The following is a 25,475-nucleotide window of genomic DNA, read 5'->3' as shown; positions in this document are numbered from 1 at the left end:
GTACCTCAAGGTTCAATATTTGGTCCATTATTATTTATGCTGTATGTCAATGACATACCTGAAGTTTGTCCACCTACTGTAACCGGTCAGATGCATGCTGAGGTGGTTATATATTTGCATGCTAAAAACAAGGAGCAAGCCACAGCAGATTTATCAGCTGCAATGGTCAATATATCTAACTGGTTAACAAACTCACATCTATACACCTTAATGTCAACAAAACTGTGGTTTTTTCCAAGTCTGCAAATAGCGATCCAGACCCAGATGTTATGGTAGCAGTGAGAAGTCAGTAGTGCATGAGTTCAAATATCTAGGCATAATAATTGACTCACAGCTTACATTTAAAACTCAAGTTAAAAAAGTTGTGAGCAGAATCAAATTGAACCTGGCAAATTTTAAACACATTATGAATAATTTAACTACAGAGGCTTCAAAGTTGTACATCAATGCCATGATTCTGTCACACCTTAATTACTGTCTTACCAGACAGGTAGGACCACATTACGATAAGTAGAAAGACTCTATAAGCTTTGAAACCATTGGATAAAAAGTCCAAATTATATCATCATTGTAACATTTTAGTTAAATATCATTTCTTAAACTGGCCGGGAAAACTTGCAGATATTGTACGAGTCTCCCCTAGATAAGGTAGCATTTTTTCAAAGCCTTGGCTTAAAAAAATTGAAAATTATTATTTTTTAATGTAAATTGCATATGTGCCAAAGCTTTGAAAAATGCTATCATATCTGTCAAGGGGAGACTCGTGGGTACCCATAAAGAACCCATTCTCATTCAGATATCCTGAGGTGGGAGGTCAAGGGACCCATTTGAAAATGGCCATGCCAGTTTTCCCCTCACCAAAATTGTGCCAATAACTTTGGTGCGTCATTTCGCCCCCTTGCGGAAAAGCTAGCTCTTCACTCTATCTTTAAAAATTACCCCGCTAATATGACTCTGGGTGGGACAGACGGCCGATATTCTGGGGTTTCCACTGTATAGTGGATGTCCGTACCAAGACCTCCGCTCCAGTGGTAAAAAACAACAAAAAAAGATTGTAAATCTCCATGCTGAATATGATCATAAAACGTATATCGACTTTGACAAGAATCACAGGTATCTCTTTGCTAAAGCTGTGACAGTGTAGGGGCCTCTGACAGGGTCTTGCTGCAGCCACTCTGGAATGCCCTCCTCAGTCACATCTGACAGGCTAAAACTCATTGTCTTTCATACTCATAATGTCATCTTACCCCCCAAGCCTTCAAAACCTACCTTTTCAAACTGTTGCTTTTGACCTATAATAAAAAAAAATCTCTCCCTCATCTATTTTAATATTTTCTCTCTTTATTAAAGTTGTTTTATCCTGTGTTTGTAAAGTGTCTTTGAGCATGGTCAAAAGCAACAGTAAACAGTGAAGCGCTATATAATATAAATGTAGGCCTACATTACATTAACATAAATGTAGTGTACATCATTGCATTACTAACATACAATAATGAGTATTACTCATATTCTAATATTTCTTATATTTCTTATACTTATTGAACAACAATTACAATAATTACTCTCTGATTAATAATAGTAAGAATAATAATAACAACTGTCCTCTGCATAGAGCAAGTTGGTGCAGGAAGTCTACTACATGAGCTACCTGTCTGGTGTTGAACTGAACTGGTTTAACTTGCGAGGAATGCCAGATGGGTAGGTTGCCAGCATAGTTCAATACAGAGAGTGATTAAAAAGTTTATAGACGAGCACAGTAGCATATAATTGACTTGGAAGAAGAATTGAAATACCAATGATGTCCTCATTCTGTCAACACCATCCATCTCAAAAACTAACAACCATATTCCTTTAAATTGTTGTTTCACTCAACCCTGATGCAGTATGCAGTATCCTGAGTAATACAAAGTTTAGACAATCACGTGAAAGTATTTGACAGAAGATTAAATAAAATAACTTACAGTAGCCTACAGTACCTGAAACTGATGCCCTGCTGCAGTGAGCACACCCATCTCAAACTAACAAACATTTAGTAATTGCTGTCTCACCCAAACCACAGACAGGCACAAAGAGCCTACTTAAATCAGCAGAGAGAAAAATAAGACACTTTCACAGGGTCACAATAGGCAACATTTGACTTAAAGGGTGACTAAATCCCCAGAATTCTGGCAAAAACGGCTGCTGCTTGATTTGCCTGAAAATTATTTATTTATTTCTATTTTTTATTTTTTTTATTTTTTTTAAATCAGGGACAGTGCACATTAATCAACATCAATATCAATGTAAATGTGCCAGGGTTAGCTTAAAGGAACACTCCGCCCATTTTCAACCAGCTTTGTATCATTAGATAGCATAGTTCAATACAAAGAGTGATTAAAAAGATTGAGTGACATCACTGGTCCACACTAACTCAAATTAATAACTCATTAACTCAAATCAACTCTCAATAACTGTCAAACTAGATGAATGATGAATAGTTTGACAGTTATTGAGAGTTGATTTGAGTTAATGAGTTATTAATTTGAGTTAGTGTGGACCACTCAATAACTGTCAAATTAAATGACAGACTTCAAAACCGTTTACAGTTTTCTGATATACTACTGAATGTTCTAATGATACAAAGCTGGTTGAAAATGGGCGGAGTGTTCCTTTAAGAGCTAATTTGCACCTATAGTCCCTGAGCAGGTAGACTACCTTAACATTGACACGTGTTCTTTTTGTTGCTTTACCTTTGTGAATATGAAATTTATCAAGGGTAATCATTTGATATTGGTTCTATCATTGCCTGTAAAACCAAACGAAATAGGCTATTTTCAATCTAGAGATCTAGAGGAGGCAATGGCAAAGTGAGCTCTTTACTTCCGCACCATGTGAGCAGCTCTGCAGGCAGAGCAGAGAGCCGCAGCACGGTGGTGCAGTCGCGAATCCACCGAGGTCAAAACAGCAGACACGGCCGTGGAGAAGACACCAGCGGCGGTGAGAGCCGTGCATCCCGACGACGACCGGAGAGGAGACAACGTACGAGAGAGACCAGGCAAGTGCGGGGAGAAGACAGAGGCAGAAATATAACATGATGTGCCCACCATGACGAGATTAACGTTACATGTATGAGGCACGTTAGTCGATGTTGTCATAACACGTTATGTGGTGGATGAACGTAACCTGGACATATGTGTGCATGCACAACACAGTCTGTGTGCTCATTTTCACAAAATTTAACGAGATCACAGTGGTTCCATTGTGGGTTCAACCTGGGATTCTCAACCTCTCCTCTCTTGGATCTAAATCTGAGAATGTGTTTTTAGATCGTCCAGAATTCCATGACTAGCATAGCATCTGCATTGTAGGTAGAGATGACAGTGAGATAATCAAAGCAGTCACAATTCTATACCTATTGTGTTAACTTCTTGTAAATTAAGTATTTTCTGAAGTTTAACAATTAATCAATTTGTTTATAAGTAAAACTCCAATATGCCATTTCAGAAATCAGAACAAATTGCATTTGCATAAAGAATGAAAAGCAGTTTTATGTTATTTACGCACACAAAAAACTGGCCCTTGAAAATTAACACAAATTAAAGTATTGGGTGTTGGAGTTGGTGTTTGTTTTATTATAAGATATTCCATTAAAGAACATTCTCTCACTCACTCACTCACTCCAGATCTGTATCGGTGCCCGCCCCCCAGCAACCAGAAGCAGCGAGAGTCGGGCCGGCCGGGCAGATGAGTGCAGACGTGACGGTGTCTCTGTGGGTGCTGGCAGGGATCGTGGTGCTCAGCGAGGCCACGCGCACGCTGCTGGCCCAGGTTCTGGCGGGCAGCGGGCTGGCGGTGTACGCCATGGAGCTCGTGTCCACCTTCCAGCTGTGCTGCTGCACGCATGAGCTTAAGCTGCTGGCCGAGGTGGGCGGGATCGAACTTCGGCTCGCGCTCACCTTCACGTACCTGGCATCCGTCGTGCATGCGCTCACCTTCCGCGGGGCCATCGGAAACCCCTCTGGTACGCTCGAGCACGCGTACCACGCGAGGCTCACGGCCAGGTAGGGCCGCAAAGTTACAATTATCATTAGGGCGTCTGGGTATTGTAGAGGTAGAAGCACTCACCTGCCACCGTGGAGACCCGGGTTCAATTAGCGGTAGCGGTACTTCCGGCTTGGTCCCTACAGACACAATTGGCCGTGTCTGCGGGTGGGAAGCCGGTGGGGTCCTGGTTGCTGCAGTAATGCCTCCTCTGGTCGGTCGGGGTGCCTGTCCGGGGGGAGGGTAACTGGGGGGAATAGTGCGATCCTCACGCACACTATGTCCTGCCGGTGAAACTCCTCACTGTGAGGTGAAAAGAGGTGTCTGGCGACTGCACATGTATCGGAGGAAGCATGTGCTAGTCTACAACTCTCTCCAGATCGGCAGAGGGGGGCGTGGAGCAATGACCGGGACAGCAGGGGGAATTCGACAATTAAGTACAATTAATTAATTGGGAGTACAATATTAAGGGGAAAAAAATAAATAACTACGTAAAGCCAACTGAATCTGTCCATTATTTTCTCCACTAATCAATTTGTTTGGTCTATAGACGGTTTTCACGGAATTGTGAGTATTGCTCTGCTCCCCCCCAATGGTAGAAAATGTTGACTTTTTCCCTAAAGAAGCCCAAGATGACATCACCAATGCGTTTTTGTCCTGACCAACAGTCCATAATGCAAAGATAATCAGTTAACTGTCATAGAAGACTAAAGAAAGCAGGAAATATACACATTTAAGAAGCTGGAACGAGATAATTCTAGTATTTTTTTTCTTAAGATTTAGTCCATAACAATTGATTATAAAAATAGTTGGCAATACATTTTCTGCCGATCAACTAATTGACTAATTGTTGCAGGTGTGCACTGCAGCGGATCGCGTGCCAGTTTGCGGCAGCGTGCGTGGCGCGAGCTGCGGTGCCGATGATGTGGAGTCTGGGGCTGTCGGGGCTGCACCTGCGACACAAGCTGCTGGGCTTCCCGTGCCTCAGCCCCATCCGCGCCTCGCTGCCCCAGGCCGCTGCCACCGAGCTTGCCTGTGCCTTCACGGTTCAGACCGCCATCACGCACATGCGAGCGGTAGAGGAGAAATACCGGGTGCACGCGATAGCTGCTGTCATCACAACAGTGGTTTATGCAGGTATGACAGTGTTCTGTTCTATTTGATACTGTATTCTATTCTCTTTATTCTATTCTACCGCTCAGTTCTGTAAGGGGCAAGTTTAGGATTAGGATGTGAGTTTAGATTAAGATTAGAGAAAGGTTATTACGGTATGTAACTTTTTGACCTGAATAAACGCCTCTATCATCATTCCCACTCTGCGCCCTGAACGCCTGTTTCCTGCAGCATGTAAACTTTGAGGCTGCGTCCCGGAGCATGTCAAGTTGCCTGGAACTTTTAACTCCATTTCTTGCTTTTATTGTGAAGTACGTATAGGAAGTGAAATATATTTTAGCGGTGCGATTAGCCACTTCTCTCACTAATACAAGTCAAGACAACAATATTTGAGGGGAAACAGTGGGAAGTACAGAGTACAAGCAGAAACAGTCAAATAAGGCTGATATCTGAACGTACAAACAGGGAAGTGTAGCATTTCCAGTAGGTGGGGGCGCAGTTTCCCCCAAATAGAAAAACTACATAATATGACTTTAAGGCTAGGCATACAGTAGTAGTGGAGAGGGTTAGGGTTTAGGGAACTAATGTAGTCAGTGACAGTCCTCACAAGTACAGTAGTACCCGTGTGTATAGAGACACTGCGTGAAATAGGCCACGCCCATCATGGGGGAAAAGCTCCGTTCATTTCCACACACCAGCGTCATTTTCCTTGAATTAAACATAGCTAAAAGCTGTTGTGTGGTGGGCTGCGCAGACAACAAATGTAAAAAATCGCCAGTTAAAGTTTTCTTGTACTCCTGAGCAAAACAAGGAAGCCATTGAGAATTTGGCGAGAAGAAAAATGTGGATCTAGCTGTCAAGGAAGTAAGTTGGAGTGTTCATCTTCCGTATATACGATCTTTTTGTGCAACACACAACCATGCACGTGACATAGGAGAACGCCAGGTTTGGAGGTGGGGTTTGTGTTTCCCCCCGTCTTGGGCGTGGTTTCTGAATGATGACGCGTTACGCAGTGTCTCTATGTGTATGTGTGTGTCCAGGCGGCAGCACGACCGGAGCGGTGTTCAACCCGGCCTTAGCCTTCTCCATCCAGTTCCTCTGCAGTGGGCACTCCTTCCTGGACTACAGCCTGGTCTACTGGCTCAGCCCGCTGCTGGGTGAGTTCAACACCTACTTCCTGTTTGTTTCATATTTCTCCAGCGCTTTATCACACGCCTGTCCTACAGGACTGTACAGAGGAAGAGTCTAACTAGATCTAACAGTATCCAGCACACACTGGATCACATCACTTACATTGATCTTGATATTATAGAAACTAGGGGACGGGACAAACTGACTTGTCATCAGTCTGGCTTTCAGTTGCGAAATACCTTTGATATTAGATAGAGACACTCCACTAAAGGCTCCGCCAATTGTAAGAAATGGTCGTGGGGCATAGTTATCATCTTGTGATTGGCTGTCTGTCAATGGTATGAAACTTCATTGGCTGACCAGTCTCCCAACGGGGCATGACGGTGGGGAAACCTCTGTGGCACACATACAGGAAGTGACTGGAGGTTGGGGTGTCTCTATCTATAGTCTCTGGTTTTAGTGCCCCATTATGCTCTAAATGACCTCTTATTTATCCAAGAAATTAAACCAATATTAACAACAATCCGATCAAATAATATAATCAAAAACAAGAGGTGTGTGTGTGTGGGGGTCCGGGGGGCCTTGTGTTTGATGGAGGTCAGGCAGAGCTGAGTTAAGCTCAGGATGTCCTGTATGTGATCTGGTGTTTCCCTCCTCTGTTACACCTCTCTCTCTCTCTCTCTTAGTCTCCCTCACTCCTGTAAACTTCACCGTGCTGAGCTAAAGTTACACAAGCTAAGATCTCTAACCAGGCAGGTTGACAGGTCACCAGGTCTGTCCAATAAACAAGCTGCTTGTGAGTCATGTGACTTAAATACAAAAGTGCATCAAAGTCAACTTGTAATTTATGTCTTACTAATCCATAATAATCCATAATATGATCGATTTCTTAAAGACCCCATGAAATGCCATCTTTATTTCTTTGATTTGCTTGACTTCGTTGATTAAACCAGGGTGTTGGGGGTGGGATGTAACACAGTGAGGGATCAATCAAAAGCATGGGTGGGTAGTAATGATTTTTTCAGTACTTTTCACGTTCATTTTTAAAAGTACTTTTTACCCAAGTATATGTTTGAGCCAGTAATCTACTTTTTACTTCACTACTCTGCAGGGAAATGGAGAAAGAAGGGTAGAGGAGATAGAGTGGGAGATTGTTCATATCTCAATCCTTTGTTTGATTAGTATACCTGCTCTTCTTAATAATAATAAAATGTTTCATCAACAAGTGCTGCTTTTTCATTATTTTGCACTGGCCCGCACAACCTAAAAATATTAAAATAGAAAGTAACTTTTACTTTGAGTAATTATTAGCCAGGGCCTTTTTTTTTTTTTACTTTGACCTGAGTAGGCTTCTCAAATGGCAATTTTCACTTTTACTTGAGTCATTTTTATAGGAGTAATATGTACTTTTACTACTTAAGTATATAGATTTTCACCACTGATCAAAAGTCTAAACCAATGGCAGATCAGTTAGGGAGATAAAGGCAGTTTTATTTGATCAGAGGGGCAGAGGAGAATCTGTTATTAAAGAAAGATGGAAGCTAAAGAAATTAAGCAGAGTTGATTTGATGGAGTTTGTCCTTCTCTTGCAGGTATGATCAGCTCTGTGTTGCTGTTTGATAAAGTCATCCCTCTGCTGTATAGCAAGTCTGGCCCACCTCCCCACCGCCCCCTGGAGACCAAGAAGAGGAACTGAAGGTCAGAGGCATGACGGCATTCTGTGGGTGTGGAGCCCGGCCGGATGGCCCGCCGGCTGATTCAACACAACTTTATCGTACGGGCAGCGTTTCAAACCCACCTTCCACCTGCTGAGCGCTACTGAGATTTTTAAATGGCTGCTTGTTCTTTTTTTGGGGACGATTGTAGTCAAATATCAAACCTGAGTGAAGAACAGCACGACATGCACTTTTTCTTTTCTGAAGACTGCAGCCTGAAAGTCTTCTTTAAAATGGACTGTGATTATGGTGATACAGAGCACATTTGAGAAGCTGAACATCTCACTAAACACACTATTTTTATTTAAGAAAGCAGGGCATGCAATTAACTGGTATTCAGAATTTCAGACCATTTTTCATTTGTCTAGGCTGCCAATTTGTTTTTTGGGGGAAAGACAAGTGGTTGAAAGCTATCACCAGTGTAAAACAAAAAATCAGCAGTAGGCTATGCCAGTGTTTCCATTCCACGAGTCTGATCCATCCACCCTCAGAGCCACATCAGCTGTATGAGTGGACAAAACTCCCCATTCTAGTCAACTCCACATATTTGTTTCTTAAAAAATCAACTTATGAACACTGAAAATGTTACTGTGACGTTTAAGATCAATTTACAATTTCTAAGATGAACTCAAGCCAAGGTTATTTTTGTATAACTGCACAATTTACTTGAACTAATTGAAAGCTATTTTCAACTGGAAAGTTCAGTTTAGCTACCTGATGTCAGTTCAGCTACTGCTGTGTTGGATTTAGGACTTTGACGTCCAGCTCAAGTTTTATTTTGTTAAGCTGTGACATTCCAGAGACAAGCATGCACACACACACACACACACACACACCAGGAATGTACTGTATTATGTTTAGTTTGCACAGATGTTAACTGGTGCGTTTAGATCCTCTGAAGAAAACTCCTCTTTCTCACCTTCCATCATCCTCCTGCCTCCTTCCCTGTCCTATTCTCCACTCTTCTCATCTGTGCAGAGACTCTGCATTGCTGATGATAGTCCAATAGAACATTTTGTTTGTGCACTTCTTTGTCTCTTGTTTCTATGAAATACAGATACCGACATGTCATAACAATGCGACAGCGGGAACAGTCTGCCAACAGGCCCAGGACAGGGATGCAAAGTCATGGCTAGTGGAAAAGGTGACAGAGACAGATGCCAGGGCAGACATAACAGCACTCAGAAATCATATTTTGGGATGAAAAAGGTGATGGTCACCTAAAGGTGATGAGTTAGTACCCCTGCCAGGGGGTTCAGACAGGTTGCCAGTTTAAATCCCTGGACCAGCTGGGAAAATGTGTCAAACTAAATTCACCTTGTCAGTCATTTGAGTTTTCACAACTAAATTCACATATTAGCAATATTGACACATTTCATTTAGTCATTGTCAGACCCATCACTAATGAGCTCAATCATATTATTCTAGCAAAAATAATAGTTTTGCCTTTTCATCTAGAATTGCCGATACATTCAAACCTGTCGCACTACTAGTAAAGAAAGACAAATCTAGATAAATTATTACTGATATATAATCACACACTTTCTAATTTAACATATTTTAAACACACAAACTGATGTGTAGGGAAATATGACATTCCCTGTGTGCAAGATAAAATACACTGTAGGCTTCCAATTCCAGCAAGTCTTACAAACTGTGACACTAACACGCGTTTCTATGCTTATGGTCCTGCTGAACTAGGTTTTGGCAGAAGTTTGTAAATGACTTGGCGTGTAAGAAAATCATACAAAAAAAATCTATGTGTGTTAAATGATTCATGTCATGGTAAGAAGCAATAGGCTGGATTTATGTTTAGAAATTATTTTGTTCGAGAACATATAGTACTACATATTTTAGTTATTGTGCAATGTGTTTATTCCTGTTGTCTAACTTATTATGTAGCTGCTGTCTTGGCCTTCCTCAGAAGTTGATCTCAGTAAGACTAAACCTAGTAAGACAAAAGGTTTGATAAAGACAGAAAAAACTACTTTCATACAAAAACTATCCATTTATTTACGATTTCATACAAAGACAAAAGCTCTCCCTCTCTAGGAACATCAGATATCTAGTTGGTCTTTTGATACAAAACACAAAACTGAGAGATGGCCTTACAGTCAACAGAAGGAACTGGCCCTTTGGGGCTGCGTCTCAATAGTCTGCAGTAGTTCACTTGGATGCATCACCATGGTCTTTCTGAATATGACCAGGACAAAGCTGTGATGGAAATAATGTTGAGTAAGCAGAAAAACAACCACAGAATGCAACTTCTGAACTTCTAGAATACAATATATAATAGACAACTTTAGGAAGCTACTGAAGACTATTGAGATGAACAGGAAATGATGCAGTTGGGACATGAAGAGAAGGCGAGTTAAGAGCTGAGAGGTGTTCAGGAAGCCTTGGAGAAGTGCTGCTGTCCTCTCTTCCAATCCCATCATGCAACACTGGTGCTTTGATTGGCAGCTGAGAAAAGAGGCATCTGAACAGAGAGAGAAACCGAGAAGACACATGAATGGACAACATTTGAACACATTTTGATCATCGTAGTTTATTGACTTATTACGGCACAGCCACAGACTCTGGCAAGCTGTCTACAACAGGGTCTGTCTGTCCCGTCAAAAGTAGACCAATCACAGCTCACGCTGTCATGTGGCCGATGCACCACTCCAGGCGGTTAACGGCGTGCATCAAACAGCACAGAGGTCAAAGGAGGCACACGTGATTCTCAGCCCACCAGAAATGTTAATATCTGTGCAAATAAGCATGCAACAATTACAAAAAAAAGCCAATACCTTAGTTTAATGTAGATGCATTGGCTATGCAATTGGCTCGTTATTAACTCGCATTTCAGAAAAATCAGAATTCACAACAATGTCCCGGCTGCAGCTCATGGCGCTTTCCTGACCGGCGTTCGGCTGTCTCTCCCCGACCGGGAAGCTGCTGTCTGCCCAGGGGAAACCGCAGGCCGGTTTCCTGCTCTGGGGCTGGGCGTGTGAGCCAGCAAGGCCCTGTAACCTGGATTTACATTATATTGTGTTTGTAACATAGACTGTTATTGAAACATGTTTCAGATTTGTCCGGTAAAATAAATTATTTAGCAGACTCCAGTCTCCCTCTGCTCGGAGGCACTGCAGGGCAAGTCTCATCCTCATTCCCTCTCGTCACCTTTCAACGGTCACGTCATGTCCTCGTGTCACCAGGCTCTCTCTCAAAGGTGAGAGTCTGGTGCGCATTAGTGGCAGGGGCCGCAGGGCATAGCTAGATAACACGCGTCGCATTTATTTATGTTTCTGTGATGTCCTGTTTTCAGAGCAGAATTGTTTTTTTAGAGCACAAAAGCAGACCGTTTCCGTCGTAAGACCATGGTGTGTTTCCGCCGGAAGACCGTGGTGCTACACTTTTGGCCCCAGATTACGTAATATTCCTCCCAACGTTATGTCCCGCCTCTCTATCATAGATATTTAAATGATTATATGTTTTTGTTTATCCCATTTTATGGAAGTTAGATACTCTCGAAATGCTGGTTTCAGCTGGACTTGAGCTGTCCGTCACCTTCGAAGTGAAGAGATTGTATAACAATGAGCCAACTACATATTCCCCCACATTGCATCCAACAATGGTGTGGAAGCCACACCATTATTCTGTGTAGATTCTGTCTTTTTTTTTTTTTTTATAAATTTTTGTCAATAGCCTACCAGTATTTTATTCTGAAATTGTGTTTTATTGATGGGGGGAAATAGTAAAGTTCCTGAGTTTGAAGACATTGATGGAGGCAATGAAACATGGTAGCCTGTGCAAACATGTTGGTTCTCACAAATGTGTCAAACTGAAACACCTCTATATATTTTGCATCCCAAGCTGATTTAACCAAATGCTTACACTACAGATGGCAAAACGGCCACTGCAAAATGTTTTCAGACCGGAGCAGTTTGGGACACCGGGTGAAAATAGCCATTACACAGAGCAACATTTCATCAGATGAGATGAGACCTTTGAATTTTTAATACAGTTTTATTTTTAAGCTGTAATAAAGTGCTTTCAGCCATGAGAAAGCGCTATACAAATAGAATGCATTAAATAAGTAATGGGAAGTTTCCTCGTGCACAGGGTTGCCACTCTTTTGTAATGATACATTTCAAGGACAAAGGTGGTGCAGCTAATTTCCATATCTGAAACAAGCGCAAATCTTTAAGCCCACGGCGCAGAGGTGTCGCCATTCAGCTTTATGGCACCACGCCCGCTCACACCACCCACATCCCCCTAGCCACTCCCCCTACACAACCCTCGAATATCGACTCTACCACCTTCCTATCCCTAGCTATGACACCTTGTCCATAGCCCCCCATAAACTACTAGCCATTGACAGTGAATGGACAGAGATATGTGTAATGCTACCAACACCATTTTAAAGTTGTCATGTACACATATTTATCTATATTTTCGGCTAGGTGGTAGTATTGGCTTGTTTATTGGAGGGCTTATTGAAGACCGCTATTCACATCCCATGTGAAACGGTCACATTCTGGTGAGCTTCACTATGAAATGTTTCCACTGCACATGCTTATTATATACATGTGATTCCGGGTTGGGGCACGGCTCTTCTGTTGGCGGGACGGGTCGCGGCCGAGCACTCCACATGCATCAATATCATAGGTGAATTGTGAGATGACGGAGTGCATGAGGTGTAAGCTCAGAGAGTCCTGACTGTAGGCTAAAGACAAGCACTTTCATGGCTTTGATTTTTTTTTTTTACCAAGCACTTTCAAGTACTTTCCAGACCCGTGGCAACCCTGAGTGCAGCTTTAAGAACTGCAACACTAACCGATAATGTGCTTTACTGTCACGCCAGCAATCATTTTGTGAAATGGTGGTGGATATGGTGGTGACCTGGTTCTGACTCACCAGTGATCTACGTCTGCGTCCTCAAACTGACCGGCCACCGTCGCTCCTGCGTCCACCTCCATACCGTCTGCAACACAACCACAAACACACTCAATCCACAGCCTTCAGGAGAGATGTCAAATCCAATTTGGGGAGAATGCTGCATGAAAGTCATCCATAATTAAATGTCCAAAACAGAGGATTATCCTCTAAAACCAACTATTTTATGAGCAGAGGATGGTGCATCATTTTTGTGGACAACTATCTTGAGGTGTGATGTTTTTCGCATGGCGAAGAAATATTTTTCAATGCAAAGTTGTACCACAGAACGCAGCAAGGCCTCAATAGTCACATATAAGAAGAATTCAGCATAACTTAATTTATAGTTTCTACAGTGTGCATAGAAATGTACATGGCATCAGATACACTCTACGCCAGGGGTATTCAATTAAAATTCAAAAAGGTCCAGTTAGAGAAAATGTCCTCGAGCAAGGGTCCGGAACATCGCAATGTCTAACTGTTGTGACTATTCAGTGCCATATATATTGAAGTAGCCTAATAGTTATATCAACATCTGTATGTAGTCAACAACTGACTGTTAAATCAAATAAAGTAATTCAGTATTTCAACAATGTTTATTTTCAGAAGAAAAAAATATTTTCAAATAAAAAAAACTTTTATTTTCAATTTCACGTTTAACTGGTATTACGTGCTTTAATAATAAATACACGTTATTTTCTCTTTCAAGTAAAACAAGGGCTGCATTGAAAAAGTAAAATACATAGCAAAGAGCTTAATTTTAGAAAAATAAAATAAAAAGCGTACTGTAAGTTCCCTTTTTCTTCTTTTAGACAGTCTCAATCAACACTATCTGAGCACATTTTAACAATTCCCCCACGTTCTCTTGTTCAATGAGAGAAGTGTAGCCCAGCCTGGTAGAACCATCCTGATAACGTCATCTCACTATCAGTGGGCGGGAGTACTTGCCTTGACAGACAACTCCTTCAGCCAATCAGCGTCTCCACATGCAGTCCAAAATAATCCATCCATCTCAGAAGAACGACGAAAACATATTTTTCTGAGATAAACTCCGCTGGTGCATAGTAGGGATGGGCATCGAATTTCGAATTTTCGAATAATCGTTATTATCAAGGTCGACTTTTATTATTGAAAGTCGAAATTCGGGGGGGGATTTTTTTTTTTTTTTGTGAGTGAAATGTTGCATAGTCTCCCCTGATTCTAAGTATAGTCGAATCGCTTGGTTTGAGCAAGTAAAACAATTTTTATAAGCATTTTAAGCAAGGTTTATGGAAAAATGAATGGCGGATGAAATCCCATGAAGAGGGAGAGGGGGTGACTTTGGCACCCCTTTGGCACTCAGACCTGAGCCTACTAAATATTTAATGAACCACTCATGATTGTCAAAACTGTTTTTTATTTTTCGAAAATGTCAATGTCATGTAACATGTTCTTTACTTCAGTGGTGCAATGCTTGTTTGAGCTAAACATCCACAGCAGAAGCTTTTTCTATTAATTAATAAAGCCTTAGACTTAGAATCAGGGGAGACAATGCAACATTTCACTCACACACACACAAAAAAAAAAAAAATTATTTTTTTTTTACATTTTTATTTTTATTTTCGAATTTCGATTAAAAGTCGACTTTGGCCAGCGAATTTCGAAGTGTTTTTGCTAGAAATGCCCATCCCTAGTGCATAGTGTTTAATTGTTGTTATTGAGTCTATTTCTGCCGGCAGCCCTGATTGGCTGAGTAGCACCACATGCGATTAGCAATGCATGCAATTGGTCAGTGATGTCTGAGGCTGGTGAACTAGTACCGTGAAGTCTAGAAACGCTGCGCCAGTTAAAATTGAAACTCCGTCAAACTTTAATAATTCTCAATGATTTATCAGTTATAGGTCTGGGTTCGCATAGGACAGCGTCTGGGTGATGCCTGTTCTACGCTATTTCCATATGGCTGTAGCAACACAGGGTTCCCACACCCTCTTAGACATCAAGTAATTCAAAGACCCAATTCCCTCAAATGCAAGTTTGAGACGGGGATCAAGGTTAATTACTGTTACAACACTTGAGAATTTTAGAATGAGAACCAGCAGCTTTACAGAAGCTCACAGACAATTAAAAAGAGAGAGGGGCTTGACCACACTTCTCAACGGTGCTGTGTTACAGTGATGGCAGGCTATGCAGTCCCTTGCCTTCTATATAAATTCAAACACTTTCAACGATCCCTGTCTATTTTCAAAAACTTTCAAGGCCTTGATTTTTATTTCTCAAATTCACAAACTTTCAAGGACGTGTGGGAACCCTGAACACAGTGCCAGTCTCCACCCTCACTAAATTTGACTGGTTTGAATCAAACCTTCGAAGTTGCCGTTGGGCTCGTCGGTTCGAACCCCGGCCATGTGGTACTGCTCGGCGACGGACTCGGCCAGCATCCCCTCAAGCCTCTCCAGGGTGGCCTGGCCCTCCAGGGTCAGCGCAGACAGACCCTCCTCATAGGTGTAGAAGGTCGGGACGTCGCCCTGACCGTGCTCTGGGTGGGCGGGGTCATGACGGAGTCAGGAAGAGGTGACAGGAACAAAAAGTGAAGTAGGGAATGAGAATGAAAAAACCAAAGAGGGGAGAAATTAGTGTCTGCCAGTGCAGGTTTGTGTACAGCACAAGTGTCTGCCAGTGCAGGTTTGTGTACAGCACAAGTGTCTGCCAGTGCAGGTTTGTGTACAGCACAAGTGTCTGCCAGTGCAGGTTTGTGTACAGCACAAGTGTCTGCCAGTGCAGGTTTGTGTACAGCACAAGTGTCTGCCAGTGCAGGTTTGTGTACAGCACAAGTGTCTGCCAGTGCAGCTTTGTGTACAGCACAAGTGTCTGCCAGTGCAGGTTTGTGTACAGCACAAGTGTCTGCCAGTGCAGGTTTGTGTACAGTACAAAACAGTTGTGAAATGATCCAGTGATAAGGCTGTAAAAGTAATAAGTCTGGTCATCTTACCTGCCTCTGTAATCAATTAATCCAGATCAGCAGGGAGAGACAGACAGGGACAGGGAGCAGGGAGAGACAGACAGAAAGGGCCAGGGAGTAAGAAAATACATTAAAGAGTTGAAGTTAAGTTGTAGTTTGTCTCACTTTTTAAAACAAGATAAATATTTAATTTTGTATTGAAACATTCTTATATTGTCTGTAATGCTTTTAGGTGCTGGACTCAGTGCTCCAAAACAACTGTCCTGGTTGAACCCGCCCTGAAGAGGTGTGTGTGTGTGTGTGTGTGTGTGTGTGTGTTCTTCTGACCTGCCTCCTCAACATCGTACTCCTCTCCTTCGAAGTCGTTGTCCGAGTCGTCGTCGTCCGGGTCGGGGTGCAGCGCCTGGCACTCACACATCGCCGAGAACATGGACTCCACTGCACGCGCGCGCGCGCACACACACACACACACACACACACACACACACAGAAAACTTTGAATCCCCACCAAGAGTGACTCATACTAAACAGTATGGCAATGCTGCCCCTCTGTGGTCATTTCAATAATCTGTAAATATCACAAATACTGTCAATGCATCAGTGTGGATAAATCAAATTTTCTGGCATATTCTTCACATTTCGTGAAAGGAAGGTATTGAAGTGAGGTAACTCTGGGATACATTAAGTCTTTAATTGAGAAATGAAGTGACAAAACAACCAAATGAATTATTAAAATGTGAAAATTAAATAAAATGTCGTGTCAGGGTTTCCAGACCGTTATGCTGTAGCATAGGGACCCTAATTTAAACAGTTTGTTTTAATGTGGTTTGGTAGACAGACAGAGTCCGTCTAGACACAGTATCCCCCCCCCCCCATATATCTGCAAACCAATATGTCAGTCCAGCTCTGGTCAGCTGTCCTCTAGTGTTTCCACTCACATGCACCCTTGTCGGTGGGCACAAAGCGGATCTCTGTGATCACTCCTTCCTCATCATCATTATCATCACCACTGCTGGCGTCTTCGTCATCATCGTCATGGGCGTTCTCTGCCGTTTCTGCCTCATTTTCATCTGGTTGGTGTGTGTGTGTGTGGGGGGGGGGGGGGGGAGAGATTAAGGTAAAAACGTACACACAATTAGAAACTCATGCAAAAGATCTAAGAGAGACCTACAGAAACTCAAACTGCATCAACAGAAAATTGATTGACAGGTGATCTGTGGGATGGAGACAAAACAAACATGTTAGGACCGACACATCATCACCGTGTCTTCCACTTTCATTTCAAACCATGGAGCCAAACAGAGCACCGCATGAATGAGCCTGGAAGTAGCATGTTGGAGCTTACGGGGAAAAGTGAATGGGGTTTTAGAAATGGGGATTTCACTTAAATGCATAAAATAAGGTCTGTGGTTAACAAAGGTTTATGGGAGTGGTAATTTGTGTTCAGCAGGATAATATTCACAAACATGAATCACTTTTACGACTTTTGAAGCGTAAATGCATTTTTTAACACGATTTTCAGAAAATGCAGACTTATTTTATGCATTTAAGTTAAATACCCATTCTAAAACCCCATTCACTTTTCCCCACATGTCCGGGACTTCTGCCTTCCGCCTACAAAAATACGTCATCCCTGCGGTACTCTATACCAGTGGTTCTCAAAGTGGGGTCCCGGGACTCCCAGGGGTCCTTGAGGGGGTTCCAGGGGGTCCCCAGCAAAAAGGGGAATAATTTATTTTCACTATAATTCCATCCATAAGTAACACAATGACAGAATCAATGTATGACTATTTTGGTAATGGGTTTCAAACACTTTCTGCAATAAAACATCTAAAAGCAAAGATGGGGGACCCTGCGACAAAATCTTATCAAATGGGGGTCCATGGTCTAATTTTGTCAATTTAGGGGTCCTTGACGTGAGCAAGCTTGAGAACCACTGCTCTATACTGTCTTCACTGACAAGAAATACTGGCTGTGTATCCTGCTCATGTGTGTTTCTCCTCACCTTTCAGTTTGGCGTTGACCATGACATACAGGTGTTCCTGTGGATAGGCGCTGAGGTCTCTGGAGATCGCATGCAGGCCGATGGAGGGGTAGTCAAGGGAGAAACCCATCCCGGCCCCGTCGAACCACGACAGACGCCTGGAAAACAAAAGCACCCGCTGACAGTGAATCATCAGCATGACTGGAAATGCATTTAGAGAATCACAGCAACCATGACTTTTTGATGAGTTTTACAATGTTTTACAATTTCACGAACATGCCCAGGCCTGCAAACGAAAATATTCAAATTCCATGACTTTTCCAGGGTACAATCAGAGGTCTTAGTGCTCTACATTTAGACTTGACACCAATGACATGGACTTGACTATGTAATCCACCTTTAAATTTGGGACTTGACTTGAGCCTTGTGCGTCAAGAATTGAGACTCAAGTAAAGTTGACTTAATCTGAACACAATTTAACAAGTTCTGAGATTGGTTTTGGACCATTGTTACTATCATATATAGTTGAATTGAGAAAATAAAAATGGTGTATAACAATAGCATAATCAAGTTTTGTGATGCCATGGAGCTGACTGGCCCCACCTTTGGGGTCTAATTTGGCCTGAGCCATCCCGGGGAGTCTACAGTATCCTGTAATTTTACTTTTCATTCCCTTTTAACAAGAGAACACAACCTTCTCAGGTCTTCAGTTATGTATAAAGCCCATGGCACACCAATCAAACATTCTATAACAAACACAGTTGTTTGTTTGGTGTGACATTCGCTTTTTCTTTTTTACTTCCCATCCAATCCACCCATTTTATGTCTAAAAGGCAGGAAGTAACACAGGTGCAAGCAAGACATTAATGAGGGTTTCAAACTGCCAACCCATTAAGATGATCCAGTGCATTGGGCCCTCGTTCTGCTTGCACCTGTGTTGGTTGGGCTTAAAGTTCATGGGAAATGAAGTTGGTGGGTTCAAAATAGCAGCAAGCAGCATCACTTACGATTCCGCGACGAACAGCGTGCCTGGGCCGAGCCCCTTGCCGTCCAGGACCGCCGTGGTCTCGGCTTGCTCATGCTTCACTCCCTCGGTGGGAGGAGGGACGCTTTTCAGCAAAACCATCGTCCGTGCCGTTAGATCTGCTTTGAGAAGAAAAAAACAGAACCACACCGTGTTTTGGTTGTGGATGACGCTGTCAACAAGAAGCTGTCACCTAGCTATTGCGTGCCACAAATCTGGCTAGTTTACTGAGACTCGGTAAAAGGCTCGACAGCTGAGGGAGTAAACTGAGCGCCGATGTGTGCGCTTCTTTCCCGGGTTGAATAGAAGCGGGCTGGGCGGTGCAGACACGTTATTAGAGAGGCAGACAAGGAAGGCTGCGTTAGCTCGCTGTTGTTTGTTTGGCTGGTCTGGCGTGCTGCTCGGTGCTGCTGCCATAGACAGGAAGTGTGCTGCCGCTGTGACTCGTGAGAGCAGAGGAGCGGCGGCACGAGCGGAGAGAAACACACAGGACACCTATCGTCGCCCCCTGTAGGCTGGAATAGGAACTGCAAGACTATCAGACGTGTAGTCGCTCCACCAGCACAGCAGTGTGATTCATTTCACTGTGACAAAAAAAGAAAATACATTAATAAAAATAGCAGAAAAAAACATCTCTTCTGATTCTAAATGGCTGAATCGCTTGTATGGAAAAATTAATGGCTGATGAAATCCCTTGGAAGAGGGCGTGACTTTGGCACTGGGGTGGTGGTGTTGATGTGTTCATGTGACGTTTCCTGCACCATAAGTGAATTCCCCATTAATTTTCTCCATAGACATTTCAAAACGTCCTTATATAACGAAGGCTTGAACCAAGCCAACCAATCTTCCAGAGAATCGTGAGTGACCATAACACATTTTCAATCACCTTTTTTCCTGCATTTATTTTGAAAAAAGAGAAGAAGAAAATCCAAGACACTCTGTATGAAGTTAAAAAGCCTTTATTAACCTTGGCTCTTATTGGAGAACACTGGATCACAATAAAGCATAAACAACTAACTTTTATCAGCCACTCACAAACTTTGAGAGTGTCTGATATTAAACTGATGTCCAATCCCTCAAAAATAATGAGGCGTCTGTAGTTTACTGTTTTGTTCCTGCTGAGCTGCTGCCACCAGAACATGGAAGCTTAAAGTGCCTCCCACAAACCTTGCAGCTGTAGGGTCTCTCTCCTGTGTGCATTCTCATGTGGTCTTTCACATGTCCACTTGTACGAAAACTTTTGTAACAGACTGAGCAGCTGAACTCTGATGTGTGTTTCAAGTGCCTGCTTGTGATGAAACCTTTTGTGACAAACTGAGCATTCAAAACGTCTCTCGAGAGATGAAATTAATCTGAAGCAGCACATGACGGCCCATGGGGATCCCCATGGGCCGTCATGTGCTGCTTCAGATTAATTTCATGTTTAAACACTTTACCACAAACTGAGCAGTTGCAGATTGAATCCCCTGTAGTGTGTGGAGCCTCATGTGTTGCTGTAAAACACTCTTTCTCCTAAATCTTTTATCGCAAACTTTACACTCATGCGGTCTCTCACCTGTGTGAATCATCATGTGTATCCTCAGCAGACATGGTCTGGTAAATATTTGATCACATTCTGTGCATTGAGGGACTCCTCTCTGCTTCTTACCGACAGGAGAAAACACTTTACTACAAGCCGAGTTACTGGAGTTGTTCTCACCATGACGAGATTTCATATCACTAACACAGACATCATTACTTTTCAGTGACTCTGAGGTTCTCTAGTCTCCTTCCATTCATCATCACTGTCTTCAGTCTCAGGTCCTGAAGAGTGTGAAATCTTGCCATCACGAGATGGTGGTAAATCATTAGCTGGATCAAAGTTCCTGGCTGGTTCTGATACTCCACAGTCCTCTCCATCAGCTTCTGTTTTCATCTGTTCACTTGAGCTGCTGGCTAGAGGCTCTGCCTCTCTATTCTCCTGTGTTTGGCTGTGATGAAGCTCTAAGGACTGAGGTTTCTCATCATCTTCACTCTTCACAGGGACAGGAGTGAATGGGAACTGGACAATATGGGCCTCCTCCGGCCGTTGACGCTTCTCTCCCTCCTGTCTGGTCCAGAGTTCCTCTTCTTCCTCTTTAATGTGTGGGGGTTCTGATACTCCACAGCCCTCTCCATCAACTTCTGTTTTCATCTGTTCAGTTGAGCTGCTGGCTAGAGGTTCTGCCTCTCGGTTATTCTCTGTTTGGCTTTGATGAAGCTGTAAGGACTGAGGTTTCTCTTCATCATCTTCAGTCTTCATCCCATCACTAGCTGGTTCTAAGTTCCAGACTGGTTCATGGCTCTTAATATGTGAGAAACTAAATCCTCTCCCACACACCATGCAACTGCAAGGTTTCATCCCAGTGTCAACTTTCTCAGGTGTCTGTAGACTGGCCTCCTGAAGAAACATGTTAACTGTAAACTGAGCAACTAAAGTGTCTCTCCCTGGTTTGAGATTCCAAACAACTTGAGTCTAAACCTGACTGAGGTTCTTTAGTCTACTTCCAATCATCACTGTTGTCAGTCTCCAGTTCAGAAGAGGTCTCCTTCCAAGCATCACTCTCAGCTTCAGAAGATTCTGAAGTCTTGCCAGCACTAGTTGGTTGTAAATGACAAGCTGGATCTAGGTTCCTGGCTGGTTCTGAAACTCCACAGTCCTCTCCATAAACTTCAGTTTTCATCTGTTCAGATGAGCTGCTGACTAGAGGCTCTGCCTCTCCGTTCTCCTCAGATTGGCTTTGATGAAGCTTTGACGACTAAGGTTGCTCTTCATCACCTTCATTCTTCACAGGGCCAGGAGTAAATGGGAACTCAGTGATATGGGCCCCCTCTGGCCCTTGAAGCTGCTCTCCCTCCTGACTGGTCCAGAGTTCCTCATCTTCCTCTTTAATGTGTGGGGGTTCTAATATTCCACAGTCATCAGCATCTGCTTTAATCTGTTCAGTTAAGGTGCTGGCTAGAGACGCTTCCTCTCTGTTCTCCTCAGTTTGGCTTTGATGCAGCTGTGAGGGAGGTTTCTCTTCATCATCTTCACTCTTTAAAGGGACAGGAATAAATGGGAACTCAGTGATATGAGCCTCCTCCGGCCCTTGAAGCTGCTCTCCCTCCTGATCCGTGCAGAGTTCCTCCTGTTCCTCTTTAATGTGTGGGGGCTCTGGGTCCTCGTGGCCCAGACTGGAGCTCCAGTCCTGCTGCTCAGGGGGATCCTCTTCTTCACAGACCAACAGCTCCTGGATGTCTAGAGGCAAGGGCGACAAATAATTTTTGTTGCTGTTTTCATATTTCTATGTTGTTGCTTTTACATAAAATACTAACTGTATGTGCTGTGTGACAAAGCCTCTGATCCTCAAAAACAGCAAGTTCACCTTCAGTTAGCCTGTTGGCAATTAGCTTATCTACAGAGCACTGACTTCATTCAGTGTTTCCCCAGCTAATATTCCTTATTGCCAATCTAAATGCCCGTTACCATTGCAAAATTATTATTTTCACTGTTAGAGGGAGATAAATATGTTAGCAATGACATGATTAACACCAGGACAGTGGCATTTTTAGATCTTTTATGGGGGTGCTACATTTTGTGGGTCCTAAATTTAATCTCAGCACCCCTAAGAAAATAGGGCAGGGGGGACACACCAAACTAACTCATACATGTACATACTCATGTGTTTAGCTTCGCACGCTCAACAAAGTGCAACATACCTGTAGACTACAACAATATTCAATAACTTCAGTGTGGTACAATGTACTGTCACCAAAATCACGTCACACATCAATGGCCTCCTGCTGGTTATACTCCAGCACTAAGTTTGGAAAAATATGATTTTGCATTAGATTTTCTTTGGCTGATCCAAGAAATCACACACCCAGCTCTATACCTACATGCATGACGCTGATTGGCTCCAACATAGACAGATGATTGGCTCCCAAATAAGACAGTCACCCCACCCACCCTCTTTCTCACACACACACACACACACACACACACACACACACACACACACACGCACACTTCACAAGACTTTTTCCTTTTGTAAATGTGTTTATTGGGTAGGTATTTGTATGTACTCCTGATACTAAGATTTTTTTTTAATTCAAAACACTTCCCCACTAAATGGGCCAAAATGGCTAATTAGTAGGGGTGGGACAAAATATCGATACCCACGTTATCGCGATATTTCCACCCGCGATACGTTATCGATACACTGGCGCCAAGTATCGATATGTTTATTAATTTTTTTTTTTTTTTTAATAAACAGGCTAAAATATTATGCTGTGTGTGGTAGTTGAAACATAGTTTCAAGTTGACTTTATTTATGTTTGTAGTTGAAACAAAAACATAACTACTGTAGGCTACATGAATGGAAATGTTTGATCATTAATATCTACTTTTAGAAATTATATAGGTAGGTAGGTAGGTTATATAGGTTTTCTTGTTTTAATAGTAATAATAAAAAGACTTAATGTGTAACTTTTCCTCCGTGGTATCGAAAATGGTATGAGTGAGTGAGTGAACTCAGAGAGTTCATGTCAATTCTGCTAATAAATGCATAATACATGATTTTTTGCCTTCAGAGGTATTTTTTTCACTTGTTACACAGGTATCGTGATGTATCGTCTTCCAATATATCGCAGTATCGTGATATATCGTTATCGAGGGCCAAGTATCGTGACGATATCGTATCGTGAGCTACTCAGCGATTCCCACCCCTACTAATTAGTGGCCAAAATGAGTGAACATAGGTTCAGCACCATTTGTCTACTGATGGAGTTCACTTGAGTGGAGGAGCACAGCTGAGCGGAGTTGGAATCAGCCAGGGAAGTAGACTATGAAAACCCTCTGGAGAGGAGGCTGCACGCCAACTGTGTGAGCGAGGCCTGACTAAATGATTGTGTGCTCCAACGGCTATCGGAATCAGAGCTATAATAAGAATGCAAAGTCTGTGTGAGAGTGAGTGAGGAAAGACACAGAGACCAGGTGGAGGTTTGAGGAGATGCTTGGGATGTTGGTTTTTAATAACTTAGAAAACATCTATGTTACAGCGATACTACAGTACAGTACAACATAGAGATGGAAGGAGCCGCATTCACACCTGGTGGTGCCTGTTTTTATTCCACATGATTTGGACCGGACATTTCGGGCAAACAGAGGCTTTTCCTTTTTTCTTTCTTTTTAAATGGTGAACACAGATCTGCATGAGGTTCTAGACAAGGATATTCTTTCTTCTTAAACAGATTTCCTGAAAAATCTGGGATGTTATAATATTAATAATAATAAAGTCTGAAGTACCAAGATCCTGTCTAGATGGAGTTCATCTCACCCACATTTAATACTGAAATGAATCAATTAATTAGCTAGGGATGCAAACTAGCTCAAAGTACTTTATTTTTCCGATGAGGAAATGCCTTGGGATAACTTGAAGTGGTCAAAGCATCATATAAACTAGTCACCTTTAGGTGACAGTCACCTTTTTGATCCCAAAATAGGGCACTTCGGTGAATGATTTCTGAGTTTTTCACTCTCAATGAGTTTGCATCCCTGATTAGTCATTACCAAGTCTGCCCAGATAGCTTAAAAAAAAAAAAATACATTTGGGTTTAAATGATGGAGGTTCCTCCTTACCACAGCTATAGGAAACCAGTCTGTAAAACCTGCAATGGCATTTTATTTCATTTATTTTAGATATTAATTTAATTGTTGGCAACAATTAAATGGATATCTAATTACATAAAATGCCAACAATTTGTTGGTCCATTAATTCCTAATTTAAATGAATGTATCCCAGTTTCCCTACCATTGAATGGTCACTGAACAAATGTTATCATCGGTCTGGGTTTCAACGGAGAGTTTGAATGTCCCACGATGCTCTAAACTCTGTTTCAGAGGCTTTCCCACCCTGACGAGAAGAAAACTCTGCGGGTAAACGCTGAAATGTTTGGCAACAAAATGGTCAATTTTAATACACACAATATCGGCTATCAATGACCACTCAAAAGATTTTGATCTCGGCCTTCAAAAACCCATATCGGTCAAAACTGAAAGTGTAAACCCTCCAAGCAGAACTGGCATCTTAATTGTCAAAACCAATTTAGCCAATAAATGACAAATATAATTTTCAAGCGGCTCTATCTCTGCAGACTGGCAGTCAAATCACTTTATTTCAATCTTACTCTCCCAAACATCCATATGTCCTATTTCTGTTTTAGACACACTGACATCTAGAAGGCTTGATCCACATCCATGCACCCCATCAGACCCAGGTCAAACAGAACTTTGGTATTCTTTGTGTGGTGTGTTGTCGTCCGCTGAGGAGCCAAACAGGTCGGGTAATAAGTCCCAGAAACCATATTATGGACAAGTGGTTCTCAATGTGGGGTCTGGGGACCACGAGGGAGTTCCATAGAAAATTGATTAATGTTTAGCTTCAGTATTATTTCATTAATAAGTTAACACAATTAGAGAATGTAGAGTAACTTTTGGCCCTAATGTGGACTAGTGTACTTGACGTGAAAAACAATGTTGTTGAGAACATTGAGAATCACTGTTGTTATAGGCAGTCATTGGAAAACCCGAAAGTAAATTTTGTGTACTTTGACAATTCAAACCTCAGA

The 25,475-nt window shown here is 42.4% G+C and overlaps 2 protein-coding genes across 2 annotated transcripts; one reads left to right on the top strand and one right to left on the bottom strand.

Annotated features, from left to right (window-relative positions):
• Positions 1-2,939: 2,939 nt before the first annotated feature.
• aqp11 (aquaporin 11) lies at positions 2,940-8,967 on the top strand. Its single transcript, XM_083637210.1, has 5 exons — positions 2,940-3,034; positions 3,663-4,040; positions 4,877-5,157; positions 6,174-6,290; positions 7,857-8,967. Exons 2-5 carry the CDS (start codon positions 3,724-3,726, stop codon positions 7,958-7,960), a joined length of 819 nt encoding a protein of 272 aa, XP_083493336.1. The 5' UTR covers positions 2,940-3,034; positions 3,663-3,723; the 3' UTR covers positions 7,961-8,967.
• Positions 8,968-12,877: 3,910 nt separating this feature from the next.
• On the bottom strand, positions 12,878-19,270 carry clns1a (chloride channel, nucleotide-sensitive, 1A; the record flags this gene model as incomplete). The annotated part of the gene is made up of 6 exons (XM_083637285.1): positions 18,829-19,270; positions 17,843-17,979; positions 16,776-16,907; positions 16,165-16,275; positions 15,241-15,414; positions 12,878-12,948 (listed from the first exon to the last, which is right to left on the bottom strand). Exons 1-6 carry the CDS (start codon positions 18,945-18,947, stop codon positions 12,878-12,880), a joined length of 744 nt encoding a protein of 247 aa, XP_083493411.1. The 5' UTR covers positions 18,948-19,270.
• Positions 19,271-25,475: the final 6,205 nt, after the last annotated feature.

This window comes from Poromitra crassiceps (assembly GCF_964638095.1).
Source record: "Poromitra crassiceps genome assembly, chromosome: 5".
NCBI classification, from domain to species: Eukaryota; Metazoa; Chordata; class Actinopteri; order Beryciformes; family Melamphaidae; genus Poromitra; species Poromitra crassiceps.
The sequence above is the reverse complement of the archived record's forward strand: the minus strand, read 5'-3'. Positions and strand labels throughout refer to the sequence as shown.

What these genes read in the sequence shown, in the direction of transcription:
- aqp11 (XM_083637210.1), top strand. Translation starts at nt 3,724, where the DNA reads ATGAGTGCAGACGTGACGGTGTCTCTGTGGGTGCTGGCAGGGATCGTG. An exon ending in CACGCGAGGCTCACGGCCAG is followed by an intron (nt 4,041 to 4,876) that starts GTAGGGCCGCAA and finishes TAATTGTTGCAG; the next exon opens with GTGTGCACTGCAGCGGATCG. An exon ending in CACAACAGTGGTTTATGCAG is followed by an intron (nt 5,158 to 6,173) that starts GTATGACAGTGT and finishes GTGTGTGTCCAG; the next exon opens with GCGGCAGCACGACCGGAGCG.